Raw genomic sequence first — 16,447 nt, 5'->3', positions numbered from 1 at the left:
GGCAGGGCCTCACTCATCCATTTGCAGTGGGAGAATGATGTACTAGGTTGATCAAGGAGATAAAAATGGGGGATGGAAAATAAGTTAATTAAACAAATGATAAAACCTTTATGAATAGTTCTATAATCAGTATCACATATTATAAACATGAAAAAATTATATTAATTTGATTTAGTCGTCCTTACCACTGAACTCTCTTTCCAGAAAGTATCTTAATTCTTGCCGACCAAAGGGATCATGGAGCAATTCACCAAAATTGAATGCCCAGCGTTCTACACGTAACCTTGTTGGAATAGTCACTCTGTTATTGGAGAGAAATCTGTGACAATCAACTTTTAATCAACAGTTTATTAATATAGAAATAATATTTTATTATCCAGATTAGACTGCATGGATATACAATGTTTGGTCATATGGTTAGAATCAAATGCTTCAGCAATGCTCTTGGCTATTTCAAATCCGAATATTTGGACCTGCTTCTGTGAGATTATCTTGTCAAAAAATAGTAGCAGATTTTACTATGACGAAGAAAGGATGATAGGTTTGATGGATGTATTCCCATCATTTTTGGCATGATCTTTCACACACCTTAGTAGTATGGTCCAACATGATGGTTTCTCAAGCAGCCAAGTGGGTAAACGTGGTCTTGGTCTTGTCAGCCTGTTTCATATTCCATCAGTTTTCTTTTCCATTTAAACCAATGCAACAGGTAATTGGGCAGCTTATTAAATGGGCAACTGACTATCACCTATTTTGTCATACTTTCTAAGACCAGTTTTTCCCCACACCACCCCACCTCTCCCATACCCCACCTCCAAGTGTGCACACACACTTTGTGCCATGGCAGATAGGTACTGTTGTATAGAATCGCTAGTCTAGATTTTCAACTTGCCATCCATGCATAAGGCTGGTGATATGGATAAGCTGCCCATTTATAGAAACCAGCCTGTTTTTATTTCCCCTACTGCTAACTATATCTCTACACACAGGAACAGGAGGGATGAATAATGGATATGTGGCTTTGAGGATGATTCTAACGGGCAATGATCTGTTACTTTTTCAACTGCACTGACTGTGCTAGATGGACTAGCACCACCAAGTTCCTGATGGGGATAGTCCTGGTACCACTAACAACTGTGTCAAAGGCTGCTTTAGGAGATTGTCCTTTACCATATTGGTCTCCTGTTGCCAGCTTGTGAAGTCCAGGACTTTTAGGTCTGACCCGGGGTGAATGTACACAGATCTTTGAAAGTGGCAGGACCAGTCGAGTTTAAGAAGCATTTGGGATCCTTGTCTCAATAAACAGAGGCATGGAGTACAAAAGCAACAAAATTATGCTAAACCTTTATGAATCACTGGTTAGGCCTCTGCTGGAATTTTGTTTCCACTCTGGGCATCACACTTTAAGCACTCAGAGAGGGTGCAGAGGAGATTTACTAGGAGCAGGACTTCAGTTATGTAGGGAGACTAGAGAAGCTGGGGTTGCTCTCTTTGGAGCAGGGAAGGTTAAGGGGAGATTTAATAGAGGCGTTCAAGATCATTGAAAGGTTTTGATAAAGTTAATAAGGAGAAACTGCTTCCAGTGGCAGAAGGGCTGATAACCATTGGACACTAATTTAGGGCAACTGGCAAAAGACCAGAAATGAAATGAGGAGAAAGGTTAGAATTTTCAGTGTCTGAAAGGGTGGTGGAAGCAGATTCCATAATAACTTTCAAGAGGGAATTAGATAAATAATTGGAGGAAATTTTTGCAGGGATATTGGAAAGGGCAGGGAAATAGGACAAAGTGAATAGCTCTTTCAAAGACCTGGCACAGGCATGATGGTCAGAAAGGCCTCTTTCTATGCTGTATCATTCTATGATTTTATAATTGGTTATAAATCCTTGATTAAACTGAGGTTCTGTTTTATGGCTGTTACAAGAATTCTGTGGAGCTAATTACATAAGTATGGGCATGCATCCTGAGATATGGTGTGATCATAGACAGACAGTTTATGAAAATGCTTTGTGCTGGGAAAAGGTACCTTGATACTGAACCTAAGAGATCTTTAATATTTTGAAATGATAATTCTGAAGAACACATCAGTCTCTTTGGTGAAAGGAACAGATAATCTGCACTAATCTGTCTCCTTTAAGTTAAATCTGAAATTTAAGTTTTATTCCCTGAGTTTTTTACCTTTTCATTGTCTCTATCATTGGGCAGTTGATCTTTCTGTCTGATAACATCAGAACAACAAAAATCACTATTTGGCATATTTGCATCTCTAAATATGCCTGACAGTGATTGGAAATGTATGACCAGCCATAGTAGCCTGATGAGAACCTGGTAGAAGAAGAGGATGGGCATACTCTGAAACATTTTAATTGGATGTTCCTCCCTCTGAGATTTTGTAAGGTATCCTGTGGTGGCTGGAAGGAACACACATGAATCTGGTATTTTCTGGGTGTTCCAGTCAGAATGACCATCCCAATTACTTTTGTGCTTTGAAAATGATCTATCAACTCTTATAATAAAACACTTTTAACACTTACAAATCAGCATTCATTGTCCAGTACAAAGTGCCACTTGTAACCCAAGGGTTGCTGGGAAGACAGCCAGACATGATAGGATCATGCGGAAGATATTGCTCACAATGCTTCACAAACCTGCAAATAAAAAAGTAGACTTCCGCGGGTCATAATCGCAGATATTTATCAGATACCTTTAGACTGAAATAGCAGAAAGGAGATGGCATTTATCAAAATAAATGCCCAAAGATATTGCCTCATGGCAGTGTCAATTTAAGGTTGAATGAGTCATAGGAGAGTGCTTATACCACTGTGACACTTTTATTTCTCACCCCAACTATCTTTATGTTCTGTGTAAGTTTGTCACTGTAGTGACAATTTATGAACAATCTTGTGCTGTGGGCTCATGTCCACTAGAAACTGGGTTGACAGACTTATTTTACATAGGACATTATACTTAGCAGAGAGAAAATTATCAAGATGTACAGAATTTGAATTTGGTCCTAAAGGATTAAACTGTAGCTCATTATATTGCTCAGCCCCCAGTATGTTAATTATAGTGTAAAATGTTTAAAGCTGTGAAATTCAATTTTTACGGGAGTTGATTCACTGGCTTATACCCGCTTGAACAATAGCCTAACCTGGAATGTGGCAATAATTCTAATGCGTCCCAATGTCTTCAAGCACACGTTCTCCAGTATCTTTGAAGGTGAACCAATCAAACATTTAGTGAAGGCAGACTTGATATGCACCATGAATTTACTTCCACTTCACAGCGAGTGAAAATACAGAGCAATCACCATCTTTGCTCAATCAGTATAATGTATCAACAACAACTTACATTTATATAACCCCTTCAATGTGATAAAACTTCCCAAGGAGCAACATGAAACAAACTAAGACACCAAAGAGGAGATATTAGATCAAATGACTAAAAGCTTGGTGAAAGAGGTAGGTTTTAAGGAATATCCTAAAAAATGAGCTAGAGACCGAGAGGTTTAGGGAGGGAATTCCAGAGCACAGTCTAAGCACCAATGATGGAGCAATGAAAATTGGGGTGCACAAGAGGCCAGAATTAGAGGAGCGCAGATATCTGAGGAGGTGGTAGAGCTGGAAGAGTTTAGAGAAATAGGGAGAAGCAAGGCCATGGAAGTATTCGACAACAAGGATGAGAATTTAAAAATTAAGACGTTGCTTGACGGGGTGCTAGCACAAGGGTGATAGGGAAATAGGACCTAGTGCAAGCTAAGACATGGCAGCAGAGTTTTGGATGACTTCAGGAATATGGAGGATAGAATCCAGAAGACCCGCCAGGAGTTCTTTGGAATAGTCAAGTATAGAGGTAGTGAAAGCATGAATCAGGGTTTCAGCAGCAAATGAGCTGGGACAGGGGCAAAATTGGGCGATATTATGGAGGTGGAAATAGGTAGTCTTAGTGGTGGCAAGAATAATATAAAGAAAACATCACATTTTCCCACAGCCTTATGTGACTTAAGTAGAATGAGGTAGGATATCCATGGAGGGGCTGGGGGGGGTAGTGGAAGGGTGGGTTCTCCTGATGTCCTGTCATAAATCCAGTAAAAGATTGGAAATTGTAGTTTCTGCTGTTTCTCTGGGTTTTCTGCCAAGGTTGTAGCAGAAAATTGGGATATTTCTATGGAAATTCTCCACCAGTATGTTCTACCCATTTTCCAGCACTTCTCGTTTCTTCACTTCAGCAAAGAGCTACACAGCTTTCCCTTGAACAGAGCCTGACTGCCCTTGCAGCTCTCTGTTAAAAAGCTTGACTTTAGTGTTGGCTTTAGTCAAGCCAGTTATCGCCCCGCCTCCACAACAACACCCACCCCACAACACCCACCCCCACCTAAGAGGAGAATCCATCAGTCTAACTCAGCAACGACCCCGTTGAGTTCAAATGAATGGTGTTGCTACAGTAGCATTGCATGTGAGCAACACTGGAATGTTCAATGATTTTTATTGTTTGCAGTATGCCGGTTCAGATACCTTATCCAAAGGCGAATCAGCTCTGCCTTTCTGTGAATTTGACACCTTAATAGATAAGCTGAGCTCAATGGTAACATTTTGTAACATCCGTTGTAAAAGATCTGCCTTAGACGGCTCAGCCAGAATGGTAACTGGGATAGAAGGGTTGAACTGTGAGGGTAGGTTGCATGGGCTAAGCTTGTATCCTTGGAGTACAGAAGAAAAAGGGCGATCTAATTGAGATGTTTAAGATGTTTAAGGGACTTGATGGGAAGAAACGATTTCCTCCGTTGGGGTGTCCTGAACAAGGGGGAATAATAAAATTAGAACCAGGTTGTTCAATAATGGTCAATACTTCAACAGAAGCATCTCTTTCTTCAAAGTTGAAATCTGGAACACTGTCTCCCAAAAAGCTGTTCTGGCTACCTAAATTTTTTAAAAGTCATTTATGGGATATGGACATTGATGGCTAGGCCAGCATTTATTGCCCAACCATAAATGCTCTTGGGAAGGTGGTGGTGAGCTGCTTTCTTGAACCACTGCAGTCCATGTGGTGTAGGGACACCCACAGTGCTGTTAGGGAGGGAGTTCCAGGATTTTAACCCAGCGACAGTGAAGGAACGGCAATATATTTCCAAGTCAGGATGGTGAATGGTTTGAAGGGGAACTTCCAGATGGTGGTGCTCCCATCTATCTGCTGCCCTTGTCCTTCCAGATGGTAGTGGTTGTGGGTTTGGAAGGTGCTGTCCAAGAAGACTTTGTGAGTTCCTGCAGTGCATCCTGTAGATGGTACACACTATTGCCACTGTGCGTCAGTGGTGGAAGGAGTGAACGTTTGTGGATGGGGCGCCAATCAAGTGGGCTGCTTTGTCCTGAATGGTGTTAAGCTTCTTGAGTCTTGTTGGAGCTGCACTGATCCAGGCAAGTGGGGAGTATTCCATCACACTCATGACTTCTGCCTTTTAGATGGTGGACAGGTTTTGGAAATTGAAATTTCAAAACTGAGATTGATCGACCTTTATTCGTCAGGGGCATTGGGGGTTATGGAACCAAGATGGGTAAGGATAAGATACAGATAAGCCATGATCTAACTGAATGATGAAACAGGTTCGAGAGGCTTAATGTCCTATTCCAAAGGTCTTAGATTGTAGACTGCCTTCCCACTCAGTTTGGTGAGATCATCTGTGGTTCTAGGATATCTCAAAAGAGAAGGAGAATTAAAATGAACAGAGGCAGGTAGGAATTTAGTTTTCATCCAGTATGATTTATTTCATTCATGTCCAGCTATATGACACCAAGTGCAACAAGTGGACTGCTTGCTTGTACTAATGTTGAGTGAGGGAAGACACATCTCGACACAAGAATCCAAATGCATTTGGAGAATGTTGCTTCCTTCTCCAAATGCAGTGATCTTAGATCTCCACTATATAACCTTAAACCTTATCATGTACTATTCAGGTACAATTATTAAATAGGGGTCACTATTATTAAATAGTGGACACATGACCTAGTGAGACTTTCTTAGGCTAACTTTTACTAAGTGTGTTGCTTTGTACGAACGTTCTTATAACAAGGTGCTCATTCTTCTGTTTTCAGTGGTAAAACCATCATCTCCAAACTGATATGATATTGCTGACAGTGAGGTAATCAACTTGTTGATTCAAACCAATAGACATAAAGCAAAGTAATTATTAGCTTGATGGATCAATGAGTTTGTTTGCTGTGCAGCTGAGCCATAAGGCCAGGAATGTGCCCAAGACCAGTCCATTCTGTGCTGAGTTCGTGCCTCTGGCACATTGGGGATATGGGGCACCATATTTCATCCTAGAAGATACATCAACTCAACACAATTAGCCTCAGAGTCCCTGTGCTACAGATGAGAAAAATCATCCCAGGATCCGACCCTTGACTGCCATTCGCTGTTTCTTGCTGAAAGTATATGTATTCAAATTTCAGATGAGGACTGTATCGGCTCCAAAACCCCATGAATAGCCTACGTACATTCACGTGAAGGCTGATACAAGAATAATGACCATTTGTGAGGTATTCACAAAGTAACAGACACTTTTCAAATGCATAATCAAAACAAGGAATTAACATCTTGATAACATTACCAAAGATGAAAAAGCAAATAAACACTGGAGAAAAATCCTTGAATATATCTATATTACAATGTTAGATTAATAATACATTTTATGGAAAAAAAACATACCCTTCCAAGGTCAGTGACGATTTGACTCTTGATCTAGTCAATGCTTTTTTGTAATATTCAATCTGGTTGTCCAAAGAGACAATTGCAGCGAAAAAGAGAAAAAAATGAGTCATTCAATCAGGTTTTAATATTCATGCAGATCCAAAATTAAAAAGTTTAACAAATTTTAGATGCAAACTGCTCTGTATACTCAAGCTTTATTTTGCAACAAGTTGCATGCTGTAGTTGCTGCTCCTATTGTAAGACAGTATCAATAAACAGATAATTTTAAATAACAGAAATCATGATTAATATTCACTATAGTTTAGTAGCAACACTACTTTCACCAGATAATATTTCAAATGTTGTCCTCTAGCCCATGTGGAAATTCCTCCCTTTATCATACACCTTTAGTACGGTGTGGAAAGCTACTGCAAAATAACTATGCCATGTACTAATCAGCACACTGACTGAGGAGCAAGGCCTGCCATATCTTCTGCCCAAAGGCAGGCCTTCCTCCAGACTGAAGACCCCAGAATATGGCTTCTTGCCCTCCCCACCAAGAGCTGCTGGTCTATCAGAGACAGGCAGCTCTTGCGCTTTGTAGTGCTATCGAGGATGCCATGGATGCTGCCGGAACAACACTTCCCCAGAGTCCCAGAATCGTGAAGTCACCAAGGAAAAAGGAAGCTGCTGTTGGGAGGGAGGGTGAAGTCTCACGGGGTGTGGGATGCAGAAAAAGGAGTCCATGCTGGTCAGCAGAAAGGACAGGGGGTGGCTGTCAGCAGCCATACGCCCCCCGCCCCATGTCCATGCCCTCGATCCTACACACATTATTACTGATTAAGGGACCCCCACCCAACTCCAGCTGACATGCACAGTTTTACCAGTCGTGTAGGCTGCATGTCAGCAGGCTCGTCTGGAGCTAGGAAGATTGCAGGGGAAGTGGGAAGAGGTCCTTAAGTAGTCGTTAATTAGCTACTTATGGGACTCAAGTGGAAGCAGGGTCGGGAGGTTGACCATGGACCTCCCAGCCCAGAATTTACTTCCAGCGGAGGTGGGTTCCTCCAGATTCTCAGGAGTGCCAGCCTCCTTTCTCGCCTCTTATGGGGGCAGAAGATTCTGGCCAGTGTCTTTAACATAAAAACATCCCAAGCACTTTACTGAAGACGTTGGAGTGATAGATTTTGTTGTTATCACAGGTAATAAAGAAATCTCGTGCACAACATAAGGTAAAAAGCAAATCTGATTCCATTCCAGGTCAAAAGTAGAAATCCAATCATTGTATAAACAGTATGTGTGAAGCTGGAAATAGATCACTTCCAAAAGAAATCAATATTTTTTCTCAATCCCATGATCTGTTCTGTTGTTGCTACCTGTGATGTGTGCTGCTTGGGCACCATGAAACAGTCTTGTTGAAGTTACTTTATTAACAGTACTGAACAATGTACATAATTACAGCAGAGGGTAAAGGTATGGAGAGGACCCCACACTAGATCCTTACATGTTGCTACCTATCTCTAGACTGCCTTAGCTCTAGGTCATGTGCCTTCTTACATCACCATGAGGGCAGTCCCACGTTAACCCTTTAGGTACCAGATCCTTTGACTGTAATTATATATTTGGCTTCTTAGATATAATAAAATCTGACATTACTAGGGAAAGTTTCAAACAGCAGACTTAAACAACATGAAGGCCTCAATTTCCTCAGAGCAAAATGCAAATCCCATGTCATAATTCCACTGTTATTTCTTTTGAAGGAACCTTTTACTAAACTGTTAAAAAATAACTCTAGCACAAGAAATATCACATATTTTCACAAAAATCAATATTCCACCATCTTCAAAAGAATTATTTTCTGATTTATGCTCTTTTATTGTTTTCTGTAGTCTTCTTTGTTTTACTTGCAATTGTTGCTCTGTCTAGTTTGATATTATCAACAAACTTTGATATCTGTCCCATTATGTCCAAATTCAGTGAGCTGAACTTTGAACCCCATCAGGGGGGTTGTGCGGGGGTGGGCGGGAGCGAGCGCGATCCCGATTAAGGCCCGCCCAGCCTGATGCTCGCTCGGAAGCACTGAGCGCTCCCTGTGTGGGTAGGGAGGATTCCCTGCATGCGTGCGAAAGAGTGCAGAAATCATCCTGAGGCACAGAGGTGCCTCAACTTTAAGGTTGGACGGGCAGCTCATTTAATTATTTAAATTAGTTTTTAAAAGGCCTTACTCGGATGCGAGCCCGCCAAACTGAAAATCTAAATGATGCGCGGCAAGGCTGGGACGCCCGCCTGATGTCACTGTGCGTCATTTTACCCGTCAACGAGCAGGCCCTGCCCCCGCTCGCCGACTGGAGAATTCGGCCCAGTACGTATATAAAGCTTGCTGAAAGAACACAATAAAGTGCCACATTTGCTTCCTATCACTGTCACACTTGAGTGTATCTTTTGACTTGCTCTGAACTAAGCCATGATATGTGCCAGCATTACATTGAAACTCTTGCACATATTTCTTCCCCACAATTAACCTTGCTTTCTGTATTGCCATTTCTGAATCGCACTTGAATTAACCCCAATTCTAACTGGGAGCAGGAATTGGGTGGGCAGGGGTCAAAGCAAATGGCAAACCCAGTGAGCTCAGCAACTCGAGGCCTAGGAGATGTTAAGACCTGAGCCTCATTGGCATGTCTCCAGTCAGTTGCCTACCCAAAGCTGGCAGGGAGAGGCCAGCTCACCGGCCGGCAGGCAGGAGCAGAACGCTGTACAGCAGGAGGCCACTGGTCGGGACTGAAGGAACGGTCTCCAACTCTAAGGTAAGTTGAGGGGAGATTGCCCTGTAAAGGTTTCACCATTGGGAAGGGGCAATCCTGCCCCTTTTGGCCCCAGAAGGAAAGTGAAAACTATTTTTAAAAAACTTAACTCTTCGGGCCTCTCGTGGCCCTGAATCTTCCTCCAGTTAGTTTCATCTGATTGAAAAGTCACAATGGGTTCCCTGCTCAAGCCACTGGTTAAAATTGCATTTGGGACTTGATGATGTTATCATAACCTGATCTGCATATTTAAAGACGAACCCTCCCAGCTTCCTGTAGGTGTCCTTGTTGCCTGCTCAGAAGAGTAGGTTAAATTTGAAGACTTTGGGGACGGAGTGAATCATTGGTGGGTGGGTCTCCCAGGGAGTTTTAATTTCCTGCCTGCCAGGCAGGGGTAAAATTTCCCCTTTTCTGTCACTGAGACATTATGGGAGAATCTTGCATCGGGGGGGTCAACACTTTAGAATGAGAAAAGCCTATATCAAAATTGCCTGGCACACTATAAAACTAGTCACCTGTCATTAATCTTACCATTGTGTGAGACATCCAGGTCTACTTGCCATTTTGCTTTTTCAACCACATTTACTTAGATTTTACCAATTTTCTTGTGTACTATAATTTGAGTTTTTTGAGGTTTTATCTGATTTTTAGGGGACCTGATTAGCCCCTTTCCCATGTGCAGGTGCCCAATTCTAATTTTGGACTTGAGGTATTGACATACTCACCCCCCCAATCTACCTTGTTTCCTTTCCTTGTTAGTGATGAGCCTAATGCTAGGGCCTATTACCTGCTCTGTGATGCTACTGTCTGCTGGACTCTCGTCAGTATGATGATGAAACAAAACCGACCAAGAAGTGGCCTTATGCCTAAAGTGATTACTTAAACTCTAAGGGGTAAAAAATCTGATCCACCAACCCTTGCCATGCATATAATTTTAATGGATGCCCAATCAGGAGACTAGCATTGCATTTTTCATTTTACATTATTGCATTCCAACAGTGAATGAAGAAGAATTTATGTCAAATAGCTCTTGCTTAGCTAAATCAATGACAATAAATTACTGAATTATAAACCATTTCTGTCTGCATTAGAAAATCTCAATACAGGCATTTTGAACAAATGCTCTTTATGCTCTTACCTCTCTTTTGTAGAATGCACTATTCTTTCTGTAAAAAATAAAGAACAGTTTATTTGCTATCAACACCAAGTTCAACCATACAACTATGTTATTAGTTGATTTGATGGACTTAAGTTTGCATCTGTTTTCTCTAAGTATACTGAACTATTATCTCAAAATATCTCCATGTTCTTAATCAATAACCTGGACCAGAATTTTTCAGTCAGCGTGCGGGGGCAGGCCCGACATGCCAGCATGTAAAATGACGCCCGATGATGTCAGGCGTGCATCCTGATGTTATCGCTCTGTCTCACGATGTTTTGTTTGGCAGGCGTGCACCGGAGTCGGCTGCATGCCCACCGATAATTAAAAGGCCCATTAGGACGATTAACGAAATACCTAATGTCAAGTTTATGCTGCCCGTCCAACCTCATGGTTGGCGGGCAGGCGAAAAGGCCAAGTGGCCTTTACGTTTTTTTAGGAAACCTCATCCACAAGCGGGATGAGGTTTCCTAAAGCTTTTATGAATTAAATAAAAGTTTTCCTGAAAAATAAAAACATGTCCCATCTTATGTGACACAGTCACGTGAGGGGACATGTTTCATTAAATTTTTATTGATTTTATTTATTGTTTTCCAAAAGCGCGTCAGTCTCCCTGAGGCAGCTCTGTGTTCTTGCACGCGCATGTGTGAAAGAGCGCTGGCACCGACTCTCCCTCCTCTCCCCGCCCGCACAGGTAATACTCAGTGCTACCACTCGCGTATTACGCTGGGCAGGCCTTAATTGGCTGGCCTGCATAAAATGGAGGTGTGTAGCTGATCGTGGGTGGCGATCAGCTCTGCGACCTCCCCCGCCTGCTCCCACTGAGCCTGCCCAAAGCGGGAAAAATTCAGGCCCTGCTGCTTTCTGTTTCTGTGATTAGCAGCCTGCAACTTTTCACCCATTAAAGTAGATGAGGAGGAAAATCACAGACAAGTGCATGGAAAAGGAAACCCTTTGCCTTCGCTTTGTCGTCTTGATTTTTAAATTGTCTACTTCTACCAACTCAAACACAAGGCAAATTCTTTTATGTTTATTATAAATCTAGTGGGTGATTTGGGTTTGCCAGTGAGTTAGTGTCACTTTTGGACTATGGGCCTCATATAAGCAAATTATAGATGTTTCTATCATGGGGAGATTCCAAACAGAGACCCTGGCCTGAATTTTCGCAATGACATGATTTCAGGGGTCCTGTCCCTTAACTTGGCACGTGCCATTTTCACAGGGAGGGCAGAGGGACTGGGAGGATGGGGTTGCTGTAGCGGGTGGTGAGGAATGATTCATAGAGGCAGCTGCATACACTAAAATGCAACTGCCTTCAGTCAGATCCGATTTTTGCTGGTGGGGTGTCCAAAACACGACCTGTGTAATTCAGACCTTTCGGGAGAAAGTCTAAAGTTATTTTTGTAGAGGGTGGGTACCCGTTTGGAGAGGTAGAGTACCCTTTTGGATAGGTCCAGGGATACCTTTGGTAGAGACAATTTGCCCTGTGGGAGATGTCAAGTGCCCTTTGAGATTGTTAAAAGTGGACACAAAAGTGTGTAAAAAGTGGATAAATTCATTGGAACTGTTAAGCTGTCAAGAGACCTGTGAAGGAAGCTGTCAAAGCTCATTAGTACTGTCAAGCTGTCAAGGATTGAAATCTCCTGACCTTTAAATCCTAAAAAAGAAGTCTGCTGGTTAAAAAAATCAGTGCTTGCTAGTTCACTCTTTCTGTTGATGTAAGGGTTGTCATCATAGGATTTGTGCTACAGGCTAATTTCACAACCTATCAATATCACAGTGGGGTGCCTGTCAGGTCAACATTTGATTGACAATTTCAAGTGGTTATAAAGTCTTTGATGTGGGGCTGTAAATATAAATGCTTGTTATTATAAGGGATTAAGTGGCTGAAGGAAGTTAAATGTAGCAAATGGGTTTTCAATCAATCAGAGTGTTGTTTTTAAATAGTGCATTCATCAGCAGACACTTAGGGGACATGAGATGGCATAGATGAGGCATGGGGAGTGTGTGAGGGGGTGAGGGCTAGAGGGTTGTTTTTTGTTTGTTTTTTTTGCAACTGGGACAAAGTGCCGGATCACTGAGGCTGGCCTTTTGCCCAGCCTGCTTCTGCACCTGGCAGTCCCTGTGCTGACTCCTAACTGACACAACTCCCGGTAAAACCTGCCCTGCTGGAACGAAAATCCAACTCTCTGGCACTTCCTCCTGAGTCGGGTTTATGAAGCTGGGAATTTTCCCAACTCTGCGCTCTTGACCCAGGAACGAAAATTCAGGCCACTCTCTTAGAAGAAGGAGAAATCAGGCAACTCAATCTAGGCTGTTGGTTGTAACTAGTGTTCTGCTGCAGAGAGAGTTCAAAAGTCATTTGAGAGCTTTCCCTCAGTGCTCAGAACCTAGGGATAGGGAGATTTAGATACATCACTGAATTTAGATGCACTGAATTTTTAAAAATCTTTTATTGTTTAAAGTTATTTATTTCCATCAATCAAAAAGTAAGTGATAGCTGTCCTATATTTGATTTCTTATCCTAGAATGCAGGTGAAATATCTTTATGTGACAATTGTGCTAATTTACAAAGTCATTGTAGTTCAATGATTTATCAATAAAAGTTACTTCCGGTACGTTTGATATGAATTCAGCAATTTGCTGGGAATTTTCAGGCAGGTTCCAAAATCTACACTCTAACAGACCTCCAAAAATATTGCAAATTGGGGCCAATGTGGTATCTCAAGTAACGTGCAGCTGTGTCAATTTCTTTCAAATGCAGGCACATGATCAACAAAGCATGCAATAATAAATCCAGCTGTCCCTCTATAGCTACTTTTTTATTATGAAAAAGATTTTCTACTGCAGGTTGAGTACCCTTTATCCATAAATCTGAAAACCGAACCCATCCAAAAACCACACTTGTTTTGAACCTCATCGACCTTTACGCGGGAAGTCTGTGACATGAGCCGGCACGACCCGAGCTGGCAGGAACCTCGCCAACTGCACCCAACCTTTAACACGGGAAGTCCAGTTGTTTGACTGCACTGTTTACCTTGAGAACCCTCTCCTACAAGCGGAATCACAGATGGTGCCACCGGTGGGAACTTATTACAGGCACCCTGTATTTATTATTTAGTGGTACATCTTACTTTTCTAGCCATTTTATTTACTTTAGACTATAGATAGCCTAGACTTCGGCCATTGTAATGCGAGTAGGCTTAGTCCTATATGTGGTATCCAAAAACTGAAATTGTCTGAAATCCGAAACGCAATTGGCCCCAGGTTTTGGGTAAAGGATACTTGACCTGTACTATGAAATCCTAAGAGATTTAGCAGTCACTATGCATTAACAATAGTGTGTTTAATGCTGCATCAATACTCACTTGGACAGGAAAAGATGCAAAAGAACGAAAGGCAGAGATTAGTTACAAGCAATAGTTTTTCAGGTGTTCTTAAGCTTTCTCACAGGTTACACCAACCAGTTTGTTCCAGTCAAAATCACAGAATCACACAGTGCAGAAGAGGCCCTTCAGCCCATCGAGTCTGCCCCGACACGTGGGAAACACCTGACCTACCTACCTAACCCCATTTACCAGCACTTGGCCCATAGCCTTGAATGTTATGATGTGCCAAGTGCTCATCCAGGTACTTTTTAAAGGATGTGAGGCAACCCGCCTCCACCACCCTCCCAGGCAATGCATTCCAGACTGTCACCACCCTCTGGGTAAAAAGGTTTTTTGTCATATCCCCCCTAAACCTCCTGCCCCTCACCTTGAACTTATGTCCACTTGTGACTGACCCTTCAACTAAGGGGAATAGCTGCTCCCTATCCACTCTGTCCATGCCCCTCATAATCTTGTACACCTCGATCAGGTCGCCCCTCAGTCTTCTCTGCTCCAACAAAAACAACCCAAGTCTATCCAACCTCTCTTAACTTAAATGTTTCATTCCAGGCAACATCCTGGTGAATCTCCTCTGCACCCCCTCCAGTGCAATCACATCCTTCCTATAATGTGGTGACCAGAACTGCACACAGTACTCCAGCTGTGGCCTCACTAAGGTCTATACAACAAATTCAGCATGGTTTCTTCAAGGGGAGGTCATGCCTGACAAATCTGTTAGAATTCTTTGAGGAAGTAATGAGTAGGTTAAACAAAGGAGAGCCAATGGATGTTATCTACTTGGACTTCCAGAAGGCCTTTGACAAGGTGCCACACAGGAGGCTGCTCAGTAAGATAAGAGTCCATGGTGTTAGAGGCAAGGTACTAGCATGGATAGAAGACTGGCTGTCTGGCAGGAGGCACAGAGTGGGGATAAGGCGGTCCTTCTCAGGATGGCAGCTGGTGACGAGTGGAGTTCCGCAGGGGTCAGTGTTGGGACCACAACTTTTCACTTTATACATTAATGATCTAGATGAAGGAATTGAGGGCATCCTGGCTAAGTTTGCAGATGATACAAAGATAGGTGGAGGGACAGATAGTATTGAGGAGGCGGAGAGGCTGCAGAAGGATTTGGACAGGTTAGGAGAATGGGCAAAGAAGTGGCAGATGGAATACAATCTGGGGAAGTGTGAAGTCAAGCACTTTGGTAGGAAGAATAGAGGCATGTACTATTTTCTAAATGGGGAGAGAATTCAGAAATCTGGAGTGCAAAGGGACTTGGGAATCCTAGTCCAGGATTCTCTTAAGGTTAACTTGCAGGTTGAGTAGGTAGTTAGGAAGGCAAATGCAATGTTGGTATTTATTTCGAGAGGACTAGAATATAAAAGCAGGGATGTGTTGCTGAGTCTTTATAAGGCTCTGGTCAGACCACATTTAGAATATTGTGAGCAATTTTGGGCCCCGTATCTCAGGAAGGATGTTCTGGCCCTGGAGAGGGTCCAGAGGAGGTTCACGAGAACAATCCCAGGAATGAAAGGCTTAACATATGAGGAACGTTTGAGGACTCTGGGTCTCTACTCGATGGAGTTTAGAGGATGAGGGGGGATCTGATTGAAACTTACAGAATACTGAAAGGCCTGGATAGAGTGGACGTGGGGAAGATGTTTCCATTAGTAGGAGAGACAAGGACCCAAGGGCACAGCCTCAGAGTAAAGGGAAGACCTTTTAGAACAGAGATGAGGAGAAACTTCTTTAGCCAGAGAGTGGTGAATCTATGGAATTCATTGCCACAGAAGGTTGTGGAGGCCAGGTCATTGAGTGTATTTAAGACCGAGATAGATAAGTTCTTGATTGGTAAGGGGATCAAAGGTTACGGGAGAAGGCAGGAGAATGAGGTTGAGAAACTTATCAGCCATGATTGAATGGCGGAGCAGACTCGATGGGCCGAATGGCCTAATTTCTGCTCCTATGTCTTATGGTCTTATGGATTAATAACATAGAACAAACTGGGAGGAGATCCTGAATGTTGCGATTCTCCTTCTGTGCAAGATTCACATTTCCAGTGAGAATTTGATAATATTGCAATGATGTAAAAATGATGTAAGTACACTTCCTGTATCAATTTCCAGCAATCACTTGGATTAATGCAAAGCAAAAATCCACTGCATCTATAATAGGCATGCATCATTCCTAGGGATTATGCTATATACTGTGGTCCATTAAAAACCCTTGTAAGAAAATTCCTTCAAAAGTTTAAGGCAGTATTTTTTCTTTTTCTTTCTGTAAGCATTTATAGGTTCTCAATAAGCCTTTGTGTCTGTTGATGAAATTGATTACTGGCGCCAGTGGGTTTGCCAATGGGAATTCAATTTTCTTCAAGTGTTTGGACCAAGGAGAGATGTAAAAGAGTGATTCCAGGCAGGTCCTGCTGCATGAG

The 16,447-nt window shown here is 42.4% G+C and overlaps 1 protein-coding gene across 1 annotated transcript in view; it reads right to left on the bottom strand.

Annotated features, from left to right (window-relative positions):
- Positions 1 to 16,447, bottom strand: part of rgs11 (regulator of G protein signaling 11) — a 149,530-nt gene that overhangs the window by 29,285 nt on the left and 103,798 nt on the right. Inside the window, exons 10-14 of the mRNA XM_041206915.1 lie at positions 12,351 to 12,355; positions 10,625 to 10,652; positions 6,704 to 6,765; positions 2,533 to 2,646; positions 186 to 301 (exon numbers count right to left, since the gene is read on the bottom strand). Of these exons, the coding sequence (XP_041062849.1) occupies positions 186 to 301; positions 2,533 to 2,646; positions 6,704 to 6,765; positions 10,625 to 10,652; positions 12,351 to 12,355 (325 nt within the window). The remainder of the gene's footprint in view (positions 1 to 185; positions 302 to 2,532; positions 2,647 to 6,703; positions 6,766 to 10,624; positions 10,653 to 12,350; positions 12,356 to 16,447) is intronic.

Source organism: Carcharodon carcharias, chromosome 15 (genome assembly GCF_017639515.1).
Source record: "Carcharodon carcharias isolate sCarCar2 chromosome 15, sCarCar2.pri, whole genome shotgun sequence".
Classification (NCBI taxonomy): Eukaryota; Metazoa; Chordata; class Chondrichthyes; order Lamniformes; family Lamnidae; genus Carcharodon; species Carcharodon carcharias.
This window is presented reverse-complemented; position numbering and strand designations above follow the sequence as displayed.